Source organism: Coregonus lavaretus (genome assembly GCF_964263955.1).
Source record: "Coregonus lavaretus genome assembly, contig: SUPER_35_unloc_2, whole genome shotgun sequence".
In the NCBI taxonomy this organism is placed as follows: Eukaryota; Metazoa; Chordata; class Actinopteri; order Salmoniformes; family Salmonidae; genus Coregonus; species Coregonus lavaretus.
Genome location: NW_028167180.1, coordinates 2632375 through 2653441, shown reverse-complemented (window position 1 = coordinate 2653441; position 21067 = coordinate 2632375). Strand labels below are relative to the sequence as shown.

At 46.6% G+C, this 21067-nt stretch overlaps 1 protein-coding gene across 1 annotated transcript in view; it reads left to right on the top strand.

Annotated features, from left to right (window-relative positions):
* Nucleotides 1–20752, top strand: part of LOC311110216 (uncharacterized protein) — a gene marked incomplete at both ends in the record, with an annotated part of 48039 nt that extends 27287 nt beyond the window's left edge. Inside the window, 17 exons of the mRNA XM_084188755.1 lie at nt 2978–3167; nt 3324–3460; nt 3827–3971; nt 4870–4963; nt 8007–8138; nt 8252–8438; nt 10877–11046; nt 11197–11309; nt 11446–11562; nt 11805–11993; nt 12489–12621; nt 13107–13259; nt 14455–14547; nt 15010–15278; nt 15610–15743; nt 15993–16152; nt 20351–20752. Coding sequence (XP_084044881.1) covers nt 2978–3167; nt 3324–3460; nt 3827–3971; nt 4870–4963; nt 8007–8138; nt 8252–8438; nt 10877–11046; nt 11197–11309; nt 11446–11562; nt 11805–11993; nt 12489–12621; nt 13107–13259; nt 14455–14547; nt 15010–15278; nt 15610–15743; nt 15993–16152; nt 20351–20752 — 2818 coding nt within the window. The remainder of the gene's footprint in view (nt 1–2977; nt 3168–3323; nt 3461–3826; nt 3972–4869; nt 4964–8006; nt 8139–8251; nt 8439–10876; nt 11047–11196; nt 11310–11445; nt 11563–11804; nt 11994–12488; nt 12622–13106; nt 13260–14454; nt 14548–15009; nt 15279–15609; nt 15744–15992; nt 16153–20350) is intronic.
* Between the last annotated feature and the right edge of the window lie 315 nt (nt 20753–21067).

Genomic DNA, 21067 nt, shown 5'->3' with positions numbered 1-21067 from the left:
TATGTGTGTGTGTGTGTGTACGTGTGTGTGTGTGTGTGTGTGTGTGTGTGTGTGTGTGTGTGTGTGTGTGTGTGTGTGTGTGTGTGTGTGCGTGTGTGTGTGTGTGTATGTGTGTGTGTGTATGTGTGTGTGCGTGTGTGTGTGTGTGTGTGTGTGTAAGGGTTGGGGTGAGGTGTGACCCAGGTGCAGGATATACAGTAGGAAGTAGGCAGAGATGGTGAAACAAGGATCTTTACTGGTGGTCCCGAAGCCAAAATACAAAATAACGGACTTATCACGATAAGAGAAAGGCGGAGCAAATAAGTTTCCAAAAACCGGCTGACAGCCGAAATCTGAAATACTACCTACAGTGAGGGAAAAAAGTATGTGATCCCCTGCTGATTTTGAACGTTTGCCCACTGACAAAGAAATGATCAGTCTATCATTTTAATGGTAGGTTTATTTGAACAGTGAGAGACAGAATAACAACAAAAAAATCCAGAAAAACGCATGTCAAAAATGTTATAAATTGATTTGCATTTTAATGAGTTGTTCGAAACCTTATTACTGATTTACAGCCACCATACACATACACATACACACACACACACACACACACACACACACACACACACACACACACACACACACACACACACACACACACACAAACACACACACAAACACACACACAAAGGTTAATGATTTATGGAAACTCCTAAAAGTGAATGATTAGTGTGTTTTGTAACACACCTCACCTTCCTCTCCCCATCCCTGCCTGACCATACTGTCCAGTATACATACAGGTGTATCTTCCAGAGGGGTTCCTCTACAGTTTGGGTTACTACTGCAACAGAGAGAGGGAAAGAGGAAGAGATCCAACTACGCTCAAATAACCTGAGAAGGTATGGAAGCTTTGAAAAGGTTTCTTTACATAACTGGTGTTATTATATGACAAAACAATTCAGATATCTTTATTTTCATTATGTTTACTATTATTTATATTATATTTATATTTATATATAGAGAGAATATTTATATATTCTATTTCTATCATTTATATTTTAAATGGTAAATGGTTTACAGTCCTTAGATGATAATATATTATGTTTTTGAATTGTTTGTTATAACCTTATAATTTTCTCGGTTAATGGTGCTTTGTCAAAATATATTTTCTCAGCGTTTGTCAGTTCAGTGGAAAGATTGTCTTTATTCAATTAATTAAATTTTAGAAGCATAAAAAATGGACTTTGAATTAGTTGAAACTTTTGACTCGAATTACAACAAAGTACTATGCTGTGATTGAAATAGATAACCAAACACACTTTGATGTTCATGTTGTTTGAGTTTCAAACACTTACAATTATTTTATTTGTCTTACATGGTATACAGATGTAGGATCTTAATTTGAGCCAGTTTGCTACAGCTGGAAAATAATGTGAATAATTATGTGGATTATAATGAATCAACATTTTTGTAAGGGGTAAAAACATTTTTTTTTTAGGGAAAATCAAGTCTGAAATTTCAAACCGGAAATTACAAACTTCATAACCCTTTTTAAACCTCAAATACACTAAACATTGACTTATTGCAGGAAAAGTATCCTGCAACATGGAGATACAATTAAGATAAAATTAAGATCCTATATCTGTAGTATTACACCTAACATTTACATTTACATTTGTCATTTAGCAGACTTATCCAGAGCGACTTACACATTGAATTTGAGGCACTTGTTGGGAGCCACTGATGGGGTTCCTATTAGGAAGTGCACCCTTACTTTGGCTTAAAACACCCACCATTAAGTTATTTAGTTATAGAACCCTATACACACTATATGTATACAGATTGAGAGGATCGTACATATATGACCATGATATATAGTATGTATAGGATTCTACAAATGACAGACATTCTCTCAATCTAGGACAGAAAGCAGCAGTAAGGAGCAGTATTGTTCCATTTCCCACCAGCCTTTCAGTTCAATGTTAGCTTTTTAACACTTGAGGAACTAAAGGTATTCAATAAATAGTTATTCAGCAAAAGGATATCGGGTAAAAAAAAGGCCATGGTTGAGTTGAGCCAAACACTTCAACAGTATGCACCTTTGTATCTCTTAGGAGAACACATTTACATAAACATTTACATCATTTAGCGGGGGGGGGGTGGCTAAGCACAGGGAATGCAGTATGGACAGGGGCTAAGCACTGGTCTCTAATCAGTTTTGACAACGTTTTATTACATTTTACTGATGTATCATAAAGATGCTTCTGCATCTTCCTCTACAGTTTGGGTTACTACGGCAACAGTGAGAGGGAAAGAGGAAGAGATCCAACTACGCTCAACTAACCTGAGAAGGTATGGAAGCTTTGAAAAGGTTTCTTTACATAACTGGTGTTATTACATCACAAAACAATTCAGATATCTTTATTTTAATTATGTTTACTATTATTTATATTATATGTATATTTATATATATTTTATATTTTATATATTTAAATGGTAAATGGTTTATAGTCCTTAGATGATAATATATTATGTTTTTGAATTGTTTGTTATAACCATATAATTTTCTCGGTTATTGGTGTCATTTTAGTGTAAATGTTTTTTATAGTCATTAGAGCATATTATAAAATGGGTGCTTCAAGCCCTTAATGCTGATTGGCTGACAGCCGTGGTATATCAGACCGTATATCACGAGTATGATAAAACATTAATTTTTACTGCTCTAATTATGTTGGTAACCAGTTTATAACAGCAATAAGGCACCTCGGGGGTTTGTGGTATATTGCCAATATACCACGGCTAAGGGCTGTATCCAGGTACTCCGCGTTGCGTCGTGCTTAAGAAAAGCCTTTAGCCGTGGTATATTGGCTATATACCACACCCCCTCGTGCCTTATTGCTTAAATATATATATAGTTTGTTGTGACCATATTATTTTTTAGGTTATTAATGCTTTAAAATATATTGTTGTCGATAATGCAATCCCACCACAGACTGATGATGTTACCGGTGCTGGGCGTGTCCTTTTTGGCCCTGGTCCTATCAGGAGGAGCCTGGGCAATTGCTCCCATCGGGGGCGGAGCCTCAACTCACATCAGCATCACGGGAACGGCCGTTCTACAGAAAGTCACAGAGGTGTGCCGAGCTATCGCCGAGTCAGAGGGACAAGACTTCACCCCCACGGTAAGTGTGTGTGTGTGTGTGTGTGTGTGTGTGTGTGTGAGAGAGAGAGAGAGATAAAGGAAATAGAGTTATGTGACAGATTTTTTTTTAAATCTACTTTGCCCTCAATGCTGATTGGCTGATATCTACCCTCTAACTTCTAACCTTTCCCTTTAGGGTAACTCTGCTGAGGAGCTGGTCCATGCCTGCCTGGGACCCAAAGCAACAGGTGAAGTGTCAGCAGCTAAGTTCAAATCTGCCCTGAACGAGATCTACGTACAGAATGGACAGGTGGACAGAGACTTTGTCAACAGGTTGGTGCTACATTGATAGAGGATGAGGTTACCTTATTATGTAAAATGCTTTGAGTGCTTGGAAATAGCACAGGAAAAGCAACATACATTTATTACATCTTTATTTAACTAGTTTTAAAAACAATTTAGTTTTCTTCTCCAGCACAAGTCATATGCTGCTCTCAAACACTTTATTCCTAAGCACCGTATTGTAAAGGTTTAGGATGTGCATAATTCATTCACCCTTCTTCTAGTGTATCTAATGTATGAACTATATTAACAATTAGTCATTGTCATTATTGTGATAGCCCAAGTGAACATTTCGTATATCACTCCTACAGTTGTTTTCTATGTAAAACCAATTGATCACAATCTTTATTATAACAGCCCAGCCCATCACTTTAACTCAGAGGCGTTTGCTGAGGGCCGGCGCCTTATCACTGATGGGGTGGCCAGCATTAAGGCCAACGTACGAAAGGAAAACTTCCAGGCTGCCAGAGAGACACTGGGGAGAGTACTGCACACACTACAGGTAAGAGAGAGAAGGGGGGTGGTACCACACAGTACAGGTAGCTAGAGAGACACTGGGGAGAGTACTGTACACAGTACATAGAGAGACACTGGGGAGAGTACTGTACACAGTACAACTATTTTCTAGTGCTCCTAAATGTTTTGTTGTGCTCCTAACTTTTATATGTTGGGAGCACCAGTGTCATTAGAGCCCTGACTGCAGGTAAAGAGAGAGGGAGGGAGAGGGAGAGAGAGAGAGAGAGAGAGAGAGAGAGAGAGAGAGAGAGGGGGAGAGGGAGAGAGAGAGAGAGAGAGAGAGAGAGGGGGGAGTTGGAGAGGGAGATAGAGGAGTGGGAGAGGGAGAGAGAGGGAGGAATGGGAGAGGGAGAGAGAGGGAGAGGGAGAGGGAGAGAGAGGAGTGGGAGAGGGAGAGAGAGGAGTGGGAGAGGGAGAGAGAGAGGAGTGGGAGAAAGAGAGAGAGAGGGAGGAGTGGGAGAGGGAGAGAGAGGAGAGAGAGAGAGAGAGAGGAGTGGTAGATGGAGGAGTGGGAGAGGGAGAGAGAGGAGTGGGAGAGAGAGAGAGAGAGAGAGAGAGAGGAGTGGGAGAGGGAGAGGGAGAGAGAGGAATGGGAGAGAGAGAGAGAGGAGTGGGAGAAAGTCTGAACTTCCAGGAATGAAGGGAGATAAGGTAAATAATTAAAGGATAGAGGGAGAAGGGGGGGGGGGGGGGGGGGGGAGAAAGACAACATCTATCTCACCTAATCTCTCGTTTCATATTTCATGTTGACTCAAGTGTTATCATCTGAACCAAGTTCACTTATATCTTGAGGTGTCTGTTTTGCCCACTGTAATAGGGAAGTAGATAGATCATTTTTCCACAGACACAGACTTGGTATATAATACATGCTTGTGTTTTGTCAGGACTTCTACAGCCACAGTAACTGGGTGGATCTGGGATACACTGAACCCTACGCCAACCTGATCCGCCCCGATCTCCCACTGGAAAACCTGGCAGGTAGGGTGGGTTTGTGTTAATGCGGGAGCGAGGACAGCTAAGCATGGGAACCAACTGGAGGGAGGGCAGTAGGGCAGGGAAGAAAGGAGGGGGGTGGTAGGGCAGGGAAGGAAGGAGTGAGGGAGGGTTGTAGGGCAGAGAGGGAAGGAAGGAGGGAGGGAGGGTGGTAGGGAAGGAAGGAAGGAAGGAGGGGGGGGTGGTAGGGCAGGGATGGAAGGAGTGAGGGGGGGGTGGTAGGGCAGAGATGGAAGGAAGGAGGGAGGGAGGGTGGTAGGGAAGGAAGGAAGGAGTGAGGGGGGGGGTGGTAGGGCAGAGATGGAAGGAGGGAGGGAGGGTGGTAGGGCAGAGATGGAAGGAGGGAGGGAGGGAGGCGTGCTTGGAATGTGAGAGAAAAAGTACGATAGCAGATTAAAAAGGAGAGACAAAGAGAGAAATCTGCTGCCACCTCTGGCTTCGTGTGATGATGAGGTCATTAAGGGTTTACAGGAAGTCTAAAGGGCAGACAGGGAGGGACACACTCACACATTATCTGTTATGGAGAAAACAGAGCGGTGTGAAGCAGAATAGTCAGAGGGAATTATGGGATAGAGAAAGGACCACCACACCCGTTTAGGGTTTAAGAGAGTGTGTGTGTGGGGGGGGGGGGGGACACACTTACTCATTCAAGGGTTTTTCTCTATTTTTACTATTTTCTACATTGCAGAATAATAGTGAAGACATCAGAACTATTAAATAACACATATGGATTCATGTAGTAACCAAAAAAGTGTTAAACAAATCAAAATATATGTTATATTTGAGATTCTTCAAATAGCCACCCATTGCCTTGATGACAGCTTTGCACACTCTTGGCATTCTCTCAACCAGCTTCATGAGGTAGTCACCTGGAATGAATTTCAACTAACAGGTGTGGCTTCTTAAAAGTTAATTTGTGGAATTTGAGCCACTAAGTTGTGTTGTGACAAGGTAGGGGGGGTATACAGAAGATAGCCCTATTTGGTAAAAGACCAAGTCCATATTATGGCAAGAACCGCTCAAATAAGCAAAGAGAAACGACAGCATCATTACTTTAAGACATGAAGGTCAAACAATAAGGAAAATGTCAAGAACTTTGAAAGTTTCTTCAAGTGCAGTCGCAAAAACCATCAAGCGCTATGATGATACTGGCTCTCATGAGGACCGCCACAGGAATGGAAGACCCAGAGTTACCTCTGCTGCAGAGGATAAGTTCATTAGAGTTATCAGCCTCAGAAATTGCAGCCCATATAAATGCTTCACAGAGTTCAAGTAACAGAAACATCTCAACATCAACTGTTCAGAGGGGACTGTGTGAATCAGGCCTTCATGGTCGAATTGCTGCAAAGAAACTACTACTAAAGGACACCAATAAGAAGAGACCTGCTTGGGCCAAGAAACACGAGCAATGGGCATTAGACCGGTGGAAATTTGTCCTTTGGTCTGGAGTCCAAATTGGAGATTTTTGGTTCCAACCGACGTGTCTTTGTGAGACGCTGTGTGGGTGAACGGATGATCTCCGCATGTGTAGTTCCCACCGTAAAGCATGGAGGAGGATATGTTATGGTGTGGGGGTGCTTTGCTGGTAACACTGTCTGCAATTTATTTAGAATTCAAGGCACACTTAACCAGCATGGCTACGCCAGCATTCTGCAGTGATACGCCATCACATCTGGTTTGGGCTTAGTGGGACTATCATTTATATTTCAACAGGACAATGACCCAACACACCTCCAGGCTGTGTAAGGGCTATTTTACCAAGAAGCAGAGTGATGGAGTGCTGCTTCAGACGACCTGGCCGCCACAATCCCCCAACCTCAACCCAATTGAGATGGTTTGGGATGAGTCGGACGGCAGAGAGAAGGAAAAGCAGCCAACAATTGCTCAGCATACAGTGGGGGAAAAAAGTATTTAGTCAGCCACCAATTGTGCAAGTTCTCCCACTTAAAAAGATGAGAGAGGCCTGTAATATTCATCATAGGTACACGTCAACTATGACAGACAAATTGAGAAGAAAAAAATCCAGAAAATCACATTGTAGGATTTTTTATGAATTTATTTGCAAGTTATGGTGGAAAATAAGTATTTGGTCAATAACAAAAGTTTCTCAATACTTTGTTATATACCCTTTGTTGGCAATGACACAGGTCAAACGTTTTCTGTAAGTCTTCACAAGGTTTTCACACACTGTTGCTGGTATTTTGGCCCATTCCTCCATGCAGATCTCTTCTAGAGCAGTGATGTTTTGGGGCTGTCGCTGGGCAACACAGACTTTCAACTCCCTCCACAGATTTTCTATGGGATTTAAGGTCTCCAGGACCTTAATGTGCTTCTTCTTGAGCCACTCCTTTGTTGCCTTGGCCGTGTTTTGGGTCATTGTCATGCTGGAATACCCATCCACGACCCATTTTCAAAGATCTGCAAAGAGGAGTGGGACAAAATCCCTCCTGAGATGTGTGCAAACCTGGTGGCCAACTACAAGAAACGTCTGACCTCTGTGATTGCCACCAAGTACTAAGTCATGTTTTGCAGAGTGGTCAAATACTTATTTCCCTCATTAAAATGCAAATCAATTCATAACATTTTTGACGTGTTTTTCTGGATTTTTTTGTTGTTATTCTGTCTCTCACTGTTCAAATAAACATACCATTAAAATTTTAGACTGATCATGTCTTTGTCAGTGGGCAAACGTACAAAATCAGCAGGGGATCAAATACTTTTTTCCCTCACTGTATCACTGGTAAATCATTTTTTAAGATTTGAGCATTTGTGGCGTCCATTTAAGAAAATCCTAATTTACTCAAATGTCTCATTGGTGTTACCATCACTGGTGTTACCACTGCTACAGGTGGCACAGTGTTATTATAATGGTAAAAATGATTTAAAGTTATTAAGCAGCCATATTAGTTGATTTAGAATGGTAACATGCATTTATATCAATAACAAAATATAGATAAATATATATATATTGTTTTAATGCCACTGTAATTCAAGAACGACTCTTAAACGTTGTGTTTTGGTTCTGTAGATGTCAGCACCCCGACCTGCAGTGACTGTGCCAATGGGGGGTTCTGTTCAAAGTCCATCCCGCCTAACATCCTTAATGAGAAGAAACTCACCTCTGGGTACATGGGGATCTTCTCCTCAGCTAAGCCTAAAGGTACAAACACATACACATACACATAGACACACACACACTACCCTCCCCACATACCCACACACTCTCCGTATAACATAAATGTATAACACCCATCATCACCTCTCTTCCCACAGGTAAGTGTAGTCATGGCGGTGCAGCTGACCTGACCAGCTCGGAGGTTCCTCGCGGGGGCATCAGCAAGGACGAGCGTCGCTCCGACAACATGGCCCTGCACACTGCCGCCGTCACCGTGGCAACGACCGCCACCCTCCAGCTGCTGGACGACATCCGGGGAGCTGCCGGTGACAACAACTACCTACGGTATGGAGAGGGGTAGAGGGGGTGAAGGGGAGGAGAGGGTAGAGGGGGTGAAGGGGAGGAGAGGGGTAGAGGGGGTGAAGGGGAGGAGAGGGTAGAGGGGGTGAAGGGGAGGAGAGGGTAGAGGGGGTGAAGGGGAGGAGAGGGGTAGAGGGGGTGAAGGGGAGGAGTGGGTAGAGGGGGTGAAGGGGAGAAGAGGGGTAGAGGGGGTGAAGGGGAGGAGAGGGTAGAGGGGGTGTAGGGGAGGAGAGGGTAGAGGGGGTGAAGGGGAGGAGAGGGTAGAGGGGGTGAAGGGGAGGAGAGGGTAGAGGGGGTGAAGGGGAGGAGAGGGTAGAGGGGGTGAAGGGAAGGAGAGGGGTAGAGGGGGTGAAGGGGAGGAGAGGGTAGAGGGGGTGAAGGGGAGGAGAGGGTAGAGGGGGTGAAGGGGAGGAGAGGGTAGAGGGGGTGAAGGGGAGGAGAGGGTAGAGGGGGTGAAGGGAAGGAGAGGGGTAGAGGGGGTGAAGGGGAGGAGAGGGTAGAGGGGGTGAAGGGGAGGAGAGGATAGAGGGGGTGAAGGGAAGGAGAGGGGTAGAGGGGGTGAAGGAGGGGAGGGGTAGAAGGGGGTGAAGGGGAGGAGAGGGGTAGAGGGTAGAGGGGGTGAAGGGGAGGAGAGGCTAGAGGGTAGAGGGGGTGAAGGGGAGGAGAGGGTAGAGGGGGTCAAGGGGAGGAGAGGGTAGAGGGGGTGAAGGAGAGGAGAGGGGTAGAGGGGGTGAAGGGGAGGAGAGGGGTAGAGGGTAGAGGGGGTGAAGGGGAGGAGAGGCTAGAGGGTAGAGGGGGTGAAGGGGAGGAGGGTAGAGGGGGTGAAGGGGAGGAGAGGGTAGAGGGGGTGAAGGAGAGGAGAGGGGTAGAGGGGGTGAAGGGGAGGAGAGGGTAGAGGGTAGAGGGGGTGAAGGGGAGGAGAGGGTAGAGGGGGTGAAGGGGAGGAGAGGGGTAGAGGGGGTGAAGGGGAGGAGAGGGTAGAGGGGGTGAAGGGGAGGAGAGGGGAGAGGGGGTGAAGGGGAGGAGAGGGTAGAGGGGGTGAAGGGGAGGAGAGGGTAGAGGGGGTGAAGGGGAGGAGAGGGGTAGAGAGGGTGAAGGGGAGGAGAGGGTAGAGGGGGTGAAGGGGAGGAGAGGGGAGAGGGGGTGAAGGGGAGGAGAGGGGAGAGGGGGTGAAGGGGAGGAGAGGGTAGAGGGGGTGAAGGGGAGGAGAGGGTAGAGGGGGTGAAGGGGAGGAGAGGGGTAGAGAGGGTGAAGGGGAGGAGTGGGGTAGAGGGAGTGAAGGGGAGGAGAGGGTAGAGGGGGTGAAGGGGAGGAGAGGCTAGAGGGTAGAGGGGGTGAAGGGGAGGAGAGGGTAGAGGGGATGAAGGGGAGGAGAGGGGTAGAGAGGGTGAAGGGAAGGAGAGGGTAGAGAGGGTGAAGGGAAGGAGAGGGGTAGAGGGGGTGAAGGGGAGGAGAGGGGTAGAGGGGGTGAAGGGAAGGAGAGGGTAGAGAGGGTGAAGGGAAGGAGAGGGTAGAGAGGGTGAAGGGGAGGAGAGGGTAGAGGGGGTGAAGGGGAGGAGAGGGTAGAGGGGGTGAAGGGGAGGAGAGGGGTAGAGAGGGTGAAGGGGAGGAGTGGGGTAGAGGGAGTGAAGGGGAGGAGAGGGTAGAGGGGGTGAAGGGGAGGAGAGGCTAGAGGGTAGAGGGGGTGAAGGGGAGGAGAGGGTAGAGGGGGTGAAGGGGAGGAGAGGGGTAGAGAGGGTGAAGGGAAGGAGAGGGTAGAGAGGGTGAAGGGAAGGAGAGGGGTAGAGGGGGTGAAGGGGAGGAGAGGGGTAGAGGGGGTGAAGGGAAGGAGAGGGTAGAGAGGGTGAAGGGAAGGAGAGGGTAGAGAGGGTGAAGGGGAGGAGAGGGTAGAGAGGGTGAAGGGGAGGAGAGGGTAGAGGGGGTGAAGGGGAGGAGAGGGTGGAGGGGGTGAAGGGGAGGAGAGGGTGGAGGGGGTGAAGGGGGAGAGAGGGTAGAGTGGGTGAAGGGGAGGAGAGGGTGGAGGGGGTGAAGGGGAGGAGAGGGTAGAGAGGGTGAAGGGAAGGAGAGGGTAGAGAGGGTGAAGGGGAGGAGAGGGTAGAGAGGGTTAAGGGAAGGAGAGGGTAGAGAGGGTGAAGGGAAGGAGAGGGTAGAGAGGGTGAAGGGGAGGAGAGGGTAGAGAGGGTGAAGGGGAGGAGAGGGTAGAGGGGGTGAAGGGGAGGAGAGGGTAGAGGGGGTGAAGGGGAGGAGAGGCTAGAGGGGGTGAAGGGGAGGAGAGGGTAGAGGGGGTGAAGGGGAGGAGAGGGTGGAGGGGGTGAAGGGGGAGAGAGGGTAGAGTGGGTGAAGGGGCGAAGAAGGGGGGAAGAGGGAATTACCCATGTTGAAGTTACTCACACTCTCTCTTTATCTTTCTCTCTCTCCCACAGCTTCATGGGCATAGCGCGTTCATCAGTGGTTGCTTTTGTGATCGACACCACGGGGAGCATGAAGGATGACATCCTTGAAGCCAAGAGAGTCGTCAATGAGATCATCGACAGCAAGAAGGGAACGCAGGATGAGCCCTCCCAGTACATCCTGGTCCCATTCAACGACCCAGGTTAGGCTGGCTTTACACTCCACCAAGCATTATCCTCAGCAAAATCTCACTGACAACTCTGGCATTCACCGAAATGCCTGTGCGGTTTGTGGTTAAGTCAGGAAGTGGTTAGTGATCTGTGTGTGTGTGTGTGTGTGTGTGTGTGTGTAGCGTTCGGACCCCTGATAAGAACGACAAACCCTGATGTTATGAAAACAGAGATTGCTAAACTCAAGGCTGATGGAGGCGGAGACCCCCCTGAGATGTGCCTGTCAGGGCTACAGGTACAGTGATTGACATGGCTATCTTCCAATCAGGTTTAGGATATAATCCCAATCTCTGTAGTGCACCTAACAGTAAGTAAAGACTCTAAGCACTCTCTCTCTCTCTCTCTCTCTCTCTCTCTCTCTCTCTCTCCAGTTGGCGCTGACCGGTGCCCCTGCGTCGTCCCACATCTATGTTTTCACAGATGCCGTTGCCAAGGACATTGCGTTGAAGGACACCATCGTGGCCCTGATCAGGAGCACCAAGTCAACCGTGAGCACTTCCTCAAACACTTCCTGTTTTAGAAGAAACCATTTCCTGCATTTCAAGATCTTATTCATTAGGGCACACAGTAGCAAAACGCAGCAAAATGTTTTGCAACGGCAAACGAAAACAATAAATTCTTATTGGACAAGTTTGGGTAGTCCCTCCATGTTTTCTTCCATTTGGTGCCTAATGAATACGACCAGGCAAACCACCCGACCTCTCTCAAACACAGCTATGTCTCTCTCCAGGTGTCTTTCTTCATGACTGGTGATGGTGCTGGTGCTAGAAGGAGGAGGCGTGGGTTAGAGTCCAGGGCAGCTACATTCGAGACCTACAAGGACCTGGCGGTGGCGTCTGGTGGTCAGGCCATTGGAGTCACCAAGGAAAACCTGCCCCAGGCCACTGACATCATCATCGACTCCTCCACCTCCGCTCTGGTGAGTCAACGATGGTGGCCATTTTGTTTTGGATCAGTAGTTGATTTAAAATCATTCAAAACTTGATCAATTAAAAAAAAACACCTGTGCTTTATAAATAATGCATTTTAGAAATGCCTAGGAGTTATACCCCTGAAAGGGGGAAATATATAAATAAATCACATGGAGATGTAGCTTTGGCTTCAAGTCACTTGCACCCCTATATTAATTCCTAGGTATCACAAATCAATCTCAGATCAGACATCAAGAGCACACAGGTCGTATAATCAACATTTAGATAAATGAATAGCATATTACTTGCTGGTACACATTATGATTCTGTATTATTATTTCGTTATTTTTAAGGCACTTTTAATTCTGTCACATAGGCATAATTGTTATGTCTATGGTTATTAAATCCTCCACATTACATCAACACAGCAACATACAGTACATCACATCTTATTTCTATCTGTTTCTTCCTCTCTCATTCTGTCTGTTTCTCCTCCTCCTCAGGTGACAGTCCTACAGCGAGCGAGGAACCCAGGCAAAGCTGAGACATTCTCCTTCCTGCTGGACGAGTCTCTGAACAACATCACCATCTACATCACCGGAAAGGCCCTCACCTTCACCCTGAAGAACCCTTCAGGTAAGAACCTCAAACACCTACACACTGATCTAAGGTCAATTTTCAGGTAAAGGTTCACCTAACTGAATAGGATGACATTTCCCCTAAACACTGATCTAAGGTCAGTTTTCAGGTAAAGGGTCACCTAACTGAATAGGATGACATTTCCCCTAGACACTGATCTAAGGTCAGTTTTCAGGTAAAGGTTCACCTTACTGAATAGGATGACATTTCTCAATGGTTACAGTTGACATTTTAGTAATTTTAGCAGACACTCTTATCCAGAGCGACTTACAGTTAGTGAGTGCATATATTTTTCATACTGCCCCCCGTGGGAAACGAACCCACAACCCTGGTGTTGCAAGCGCCATGCTCTACCAACGGACATGTTTGAGTATGCAGCTAGCCTGATGTTTTTATGGCACAATGCACGTTTCAACAACGTATCATGAACCAGTTACAGCCCAATGACAGTATATTTGACTGTATCCTCCTCGCCATTACAGGTGTGACCCAGAAACAGAACGAGGCCAATGGTAAACTCGGGACCGTCCAGACGGTGGGCAACCTCTACCGGGTCCGTCTGGCCTCCAACAAACAGACAGGATTATGGGAAATCAGCATGAACTCCAACCAGCCTTACACACTGAAGGTCACGGGTGAGTTTCCACAGAGATACCCCTGTTCTATTTAGTTATGTGTGTAATGCTTATGTTTACCACTAGAAGGCAGCCATGATACATACAAAGCCCAGACCTGGGTTTAAATTATCAAATCAAATCAAATGTGTCACATTTAATCACATGCACCGAATACAACAGGTGTAGATAGACCTTACAGTGAAATGCTTACTTATGAGCCCTTAACCAACAATTCAGAGTTTTAAAAAGTAAGTAAAAAAAGTAAGAAAAAAACTGGTACCGAGGCAATGTGCAGGGTTCCAGGTTAGTCGAGGTAATTGAGGTAATATGTACATGTAGGTAGGGGTAAGGTGTCTATGCATACATAATAAACAGAGTAGCAGCAGTGTATTTTTGAAATCTGTACCATTTGAAATACTTAAAAATACTATTTAAATCGATTTCAACTTTGAACACAGGTCTGAAATAACCATATAGAGAAGGGAGAGAATACAGCTCTCACTCCCTGGAAGACATTGGTAACGGGAACTTCCTGGTTACGGTAGCCGAGGTCCCTGCAGGGAGTTTGTGGTGCTGTTGAAGGGACAGATGTAGTCTCCTCCACTGTGTGTGCATCCTGGTCTCATAGACTAGACATAACATAGTAAACGTAAATCCGGGACAGTCAGATCACTATGATACGTTACGTTTGGTATGGTTACATAAGACAGGTTTCTTAAGGCAAAAACAAAAGGAGAATGGATGGTTGGTCGTGGTTGACGAGAGGGTGTATAACACAAACGTCTAGCATCCCAAAGGTTGTGTGTTCGTAACTCATCACAAACAATTTTAGCAACTTTGCAACTACTTACTACTTTTTAGCTACTTTGCAACTGCTTAGCTAACTCTTCCCCTAACCCTAACCTTAACCCTTTTAGCTAACGCTTCCACTAACCTTAACCCTTTTAGCTAACCCTTCCACTAACCCGAACCTTAACCCTTTTAGCTAACTCTTTCCCTAACCTTAACCCTTTTAAAATCATGTATAAAGATGTCAAAAAGTATTTGAATCCAGGTCTGGCAGAGCCATAAAGAGAAGGGAGACAATACAGCCCTGACTCTGTGTGTATGTGTGTGTGTGTGTGTGTGTGTGTGTGTGTGTGTGTGTGTGTGTGTGTGTGTGTGTGTGTGTGTGTGTGTGTGTGTGTCTCTCTCTCTGTCTGTCTGTCTCCAGGTCAGAGTACCATTGCCTTCATGTATGACTTTGTGGAGACCTTCGAGGGACCTCACCCAGGATACGCCCTCATCTCTGGCCGTCCAAAAGCAGGTAAACACAACATCATCTTAAAATCATTATCCTATCAAGCAGGTAATCTGTCGATCACAATTAAACTAAGGCGACATCATCTACATGAATGCAGATGCCACTTCATTAAAGCCGTTAGATACAGTTTATCATTGCACACGTCGTTTTTCTGACTGGCGACAGGTTTTGCACTCATCGCTACATTCTCTATCACAAAGTAGGCTGGCCCTCTTTGATGTTGCGTAGGTCGAAACAATGCATTCTGTTCATTTATAAAGCCTACTTAATCAAAGTCATAAAGAGCCATGAATTGTCATTTGTAAAAACGTATCTGAACCTAGAACAGTTACATAGCCACACCCTTCAAGAGGATGTTCCTCCTCTCTCTCTTCCTCTATTTCTCTCCTTACCCCTACACTCCTCCTCCTCTCTCTCTCTCACTCTCTTTCCCTCCGTTCCTCCTCTCCGCTCTCCTCCTCCCAGGTATGCCTGCCATGCTGTTGGTATCAGTGTTGGGCAGAAAGGGCCCAGCCTCTGTCAAGGTGGCCGACGTCGCCTTGGTGACAGCGTCAGGGTCAGTGGTCGTAGGCGGGGCCCTGGAAGACATGGGCAACGGGGACTTCCTGGTTACTGTAACCAAGGTCCCTGCGGGGGAGTTTGTGGTGCTGTTGAACGGGACAGACGTGGTTTCCTCCACCATGTTCCAGAGACAGTCCACCACTCAGATGTCCATCTCCAAGGTTACCATCAAGGTAAGTGATGATGACACACTTCCTGTTTACATTGAAAAACGGCTTTCATTTGTAAATCATGAAGGAGCCTATATTGCATATTGGGATAGAGTTCGAAAATAACCATGGTCATAGACATTCACAGATAATATCATAAAGAAAAATGTGCCTTACCATCACTCTCTAAACATGTAGTACTGTGGGCCCTACTTACAAATGACAACATGGACTTTCTAAACACAGACGTGTCAGTCCCTGTAAATGGGCCAACAAACAAACTGCACATGTTCAAAAGTGGAACTCACAACAACTCCTCAACAATTACTCTTCCTTCTTCTTCTTGTCTTCTCAGGCCGTGGTGGACAGAAGCATGGAGCCTGGTAAAGCCTTCAGCCTTCCCTTCACCGTCATGACCGACGCCACTGGAGGCACCTACAAAATCAGTGCCAGAAACGACAGAGACTTCAAGATGAACGTCCCCAGCAGGTAGGGATCAGGCCTGGAATATCCTGAGACTGGTCCCAGATCTGTTTGTACCGTCTTGCTAACTCCTATGGCCATTGTCACGTGGCACATTGACCATAGGAGTTGGCAATTTAAGCACAAACAAATCTGGGACCAGGTTATATGGTCAAAATGCTGGCAAAATGACTCAACATGACTAAATATTGTCCTCTCTTGGCATCATTTGTATTGACAATTAATGCTAACCCATTGCTGATGCTAACTTAACAGCGTCACTGTGGCCACCGGAGGAAACACCACAGGGGTACTGACCATCACGGTGCCCGCCAACACACCCTCAGGAACGGACGTCACCCTGACCATCGAGGCAGTGGCCCCCGGGGCGGTCGACTCCAACTACGCCGTCCTGCGCCTCTCTGTTGTCACCAAGGTAACTGCAGAGATACAGAGATAGATATCAATATATTATACTGAACAAAAACAAACGCAACATGCAACAATTCCAAAGAGTTACAGTTCATATAAGGGAATCAGTCAATTTAAATAAATCATTAGGACCTAATCTATGGATTTCACATGACTGGGAATACAGATCTGTTGGTCAAGGATACCTTTAAAAAAAAATAGGGGTGTGGATCAGAAAACCAGTCATATCTGGTGTGACCACCATTTGCCTCATGCAGCGCGACACATCTCCTTCACATAGAGTTGGTCAGGCTGTTGATTGTGGCCTGTGGAATGTTGTCCCACTCTTCTTCAATGGCTGTGTGAAGTTGCTGGATATTGGCGGGAACTGGAACACGCTGTCGTACACGTCGATCCAGAGCATCCCAAACAAGCTCAATGGGTGACATGTGTGGTGAGTATGCAGCCCATGGAAGAACTGGGACATTTTCAGCTTCCAGGAATTGTGTAGAGATCCTTGTGACATGAGGCTGTGCATTATCATGCTGAAACATGAGGTGATGGTGGCGGATGAATGGGACGCCAATGGTAGATAAATGAACATTACATTCTCTGGTAACAGCTCTGGTGGACATTCCTGCAGTCAGCATGCCAATTGCACAGTCCCTCAAAACTTGAGACATCTGTGGCATTGTGTTGTGTGACAAAACTGCATATTTTAGAGAGGCCATTTATTGTCCCCAGCGCAAGGTGCACCTGTGTAATGATCATGCTGTTTAATCAGCTTCTTGATATGCCACACCTGTCAGGTGGATGGATTATCTTAGCATGGAGAAATGCTTACTAACAGGGATGCTTTTTGTGCCTATTTCTGGGATCTTTTATTTCAGCTCATGAAACATGGGACCAACACTTTACATGTTGCGTTTATATTTTTGTTCAGTATAGAACCCTGTGTGTGCATTCTAATGTGACATCACAATGGGTGTAGAAATGTAAGACAGTAGAGCTATAGATAAAGATACACTAGAGAGCTGAGAGGCCTTTGTGGGCTGTCTCCACTATATGGTCTGTCTCCACTATATGGTCTGTCTCCACTATATGGTCTGTCTCCACTATATGGGCTGTCTCCACTATATGGTCTGTCTCCACTATATGGTCCGTCTCCACTATATGGTCTGTCTCCACTATATGGTCTGTCTCCACTATATGGTCTGTCTCCACTACATGGTCTGTCTCCACTATATGGTCCGTCTCCACTATATGGGCTGTCTCCACTATATGGGCTGTCTCCACTATATGGTCTGTCTCCACTATATGGTCCGTCTCCACTATATGGGCTGTCTCCACTATATGGGCTGTGTCCACTATATGGGCTGTCCCACTATATGGGCTGTCTCTACTATATGGTCTGTCTCCACTATATGGTCTGTCTCCACTATATGGGCTGTCTCCACTATATGGTCTGTCTCCACTATATGGGCTGTCTCCACTATATGGTCTGTCTCCACTATATGGTCTGTCTCCACTATATGGTCTGTCTCCACTATATGGGCCGTCTCCACTATATGGTCTGTCTCCACTATATGGGCTGTCTCCACTATATGGGCCGTCTATATTTATATATATATTTATATTTTATATATTTATATATATATTTATATTTATATTTATTTTATTTTATATTTTAGTCATTTAGCAGACGCTCTTATCCAGAGCGACTTACAGTTAGTGCATACATTATTATTTTTCATACCCCCTGTGGGAATCGAACCCACAACCCTGGCGTTGCAAACGCCATGCTCTACCAACTGAGCTACATCCCTGCCGGCCATTCCCTCCCCTACCCTGGACGACGCTGGGCCAATTGCGCGCCGCCCCATGGGTCTCCCGGTCGCGGTCGGCTACGACAGAGCCTGGATTCGAACCAGGATCTCTAGTGGCACAGCTAGCACTGCGATGCAGTGCCTTAGACCACTGCGCCACTCGGGAGTCTCCACTATATGGTCTGTCTCCACTATATGGTCCGTATCCACTATATGGTCTGTCTCCACTATATGGTCTGTCTCCACTATATGGGCCGTCTCCACTATATGGTCTGTCTCCACTATATGGTCTGTCTCCACTATATGGGCTGTCTCCACTATATGGGCCGTCTCCACTATATGGTCTGTCTCCACTATATGGTCCGTCTCCACTATATGGTCTGTCTCCACTATATGGTCTGTCTCCACTATATGGGCTGTCTCCACTATATGGTCCGTCTCCACTATATGGTCTGTCTCCACTACATGGTCTGTCTCCACTATATGGGCTGTCTCCACTATATGGGCTGTCTCCACTATATGGTCCGTCTCCACTATATGGTCCGTCTCCACTATATGTTCTGTCTCCACTGTATGGGCTGTCTCCACTTCTAAATAGCCTCCTTTCCTCATCTTTTCTCCATCATCATCATGATCACGGTCTCTCCCTCTCCCCCCCCCCCCCCCCCCAGGTGACAGATCTCACCCCTCCCCAGTGCGATGTGGTCAGCTTCTCGTCGGACGACTGCCCCGCTGACCCAGCAGCCTGCAGCTCCGCCTTCTGGCAGCTCTCTGCCAACCTGACCGACGGCATCAACGGCACCGGTATCGCCAGTCTCACACACCGCCAGGGCGTGGGCAGCCTCACCCACACGGACCTGAAGCAGACGGTTGTCGCGGCAGCGTTCAACGCTTCTTGCTGCACTCTGACAGTGGAGCTGGTGGCGGTGGACAAAGCCTGGAACGTGGGCACCTGTTTATACACCACCAAGGTAACCTGACATCACAGGAGGCTGGTGAGGGGAGGATGGCTCATGACAATGGCTGAAATGGAGTGAATGGAATGGTATCAAACACATGGAAACCACGTGTTTGATACCATTCCATCAATTCCGTTCCAGACATTACTATGAGCCCGTCCTCCCCAATCAAGGTGCCACCAGGCAAGTGTGCCTTATCTCATTTACATCATCATGGCCACTGATTTCAGAGGACTTGTGTTGGTGAAAGCAACATGGTGGAAATCTACTACCTACTGCTATTATCATCAAGGAAAGGCAGACAAGGAAACATATTTTTAAAGAGGGGCTGAACACTGATTCTGCCTGGGCTTTTCCCGTACTCATTAAGAAAAACTAAATTTGTGTCTTGGGGGTGTGGTTCAATGTGGGTGTGTTATGTTCGCTATATCCTATCCTGACAGTAATTGTTGTTGTCCTTCTTGAGTCACAGTCCCAAACAGACCACCATACTTTGGGTGAGGAATGGTTTAGCAACCGCGTGACTTGATTGGTCAAGAATCCCATGCGCTGAGCGTTATCAAAGAGAAAGAGGCGAAGAGAGGGATAACTGGGCCCAAAATCTGTCTTCTCCATTTTTTTAACAGGGATGCTTTTTGTGCCTATTTCTGGGATCTTTTATTTCAACTCATGAAACATGGGACCAACACTTTACATGTTGCGTTTATATTTTTGTTCAGTATAGAACCCTGTGTGTGCATTCTAATGTGACATCACAATGGGTGTAGAAATGTAAGACAGTAGAGCTATAGATAAAGATACACTAGAGAGCTGAGAGGCCTTTGTGGGCTGTCTCCACTACATGGTCTGTCTCCACTATATGGTCTGTCTCCACTATATGGGCTGTCTCCACTATATGGTCTGTCTCCACTATATGGTCTGTCTCCACTATATGGTCTGTCTCCACTATATGGTCTGTCTCCACTATATGGGCCGTCTCCACTATATGGTCTGTCTCCACTATATGGTCTGTCTCCACTATATGGTCTGTCTCCACTACATGGTCTGTCTCCACTATATGGTCTGTCTCCACTATATGGTCTGTCTCCACTATATGGTCTGTCTCCACTATATGGTCTGTCTCCACTATATGGTCCGTCTCCACGATATTGTCCCTCTCCACTATATGGTCCGTCTCCACTACATGGTCTGTCTCCACTATATGGTCCGTCTCCACTATATGGTCTGTCTCCACTATATGGTCCGTCTCCACTATATGGTCCGTCTCCACTATATGGTCCGTCTCCACTATATGGTCCGTCTCCACTATATGGTCTGTCTCCACTATATGGTCTGTCTCCACTATATGGGCTGTCTCCACTTCTAAATAGCCTCCTTTCCTCATCTCTTCTCCATCATCATCATGATCACAGTCTCTCTCGCTCTCCCCCCCCCCCAGGTGACAGATTTCACCCCTCCCAAGTGCGAGGTGGTTAGTGTCTCGTCGGACGACTGCCCAGCTGACCCAGCAGCCTGCAGCTCCTCCTTCTGGCAGCTCTCTGCCAACCTGACCGACGGCGTCAACGGCACCGGTATCGCCAGCATCACACACCGCCAGGGCGTGGGCAGTCTCACCCACACAGACCTGAAGCAGACGGTTGTCGCGGCAGCGTTCAACGCTTCGTGCTGCTCTCTGACAGTGGAGCTGGTGGCGATGGACAAAGCCAGGAACATCGGCACCTGTCTGTTTTCCATAGTCCCCAACGCGGGACCGCCCTCCCTCGCCCTGTCCCTTCCGCTGTTGGTGTGTCTGCTTGTCTCTGCCCTCTTCACAACGTCCCTCAGAGACCTACTTATTTGATCTAATGCTGCGTTCATAATCAAGTGGGAATGTGGAAATGACCAGTTGTGAAGTGCATTCACGTGCTTTGAACTTGTTGAGAACCGCTGATTGGATAAAAGTACAGCCAGCAATGCTTGAAACTAATTATAGTGTTCAAAAACCATAATAATAGATTGCTTTTTATAAATGCTTTGTTGCATGTAACTGCCGAAAATGCTGTTATCACGTTCATTTCCTTAGCAGGTGACGTCAGAGGTCAGCATGTGGGAGAAGTTGTAGCTCAGGGATGATAGACTAGTTATTACCAGTTGGAGGGGCGTTCAAGTGGATTTT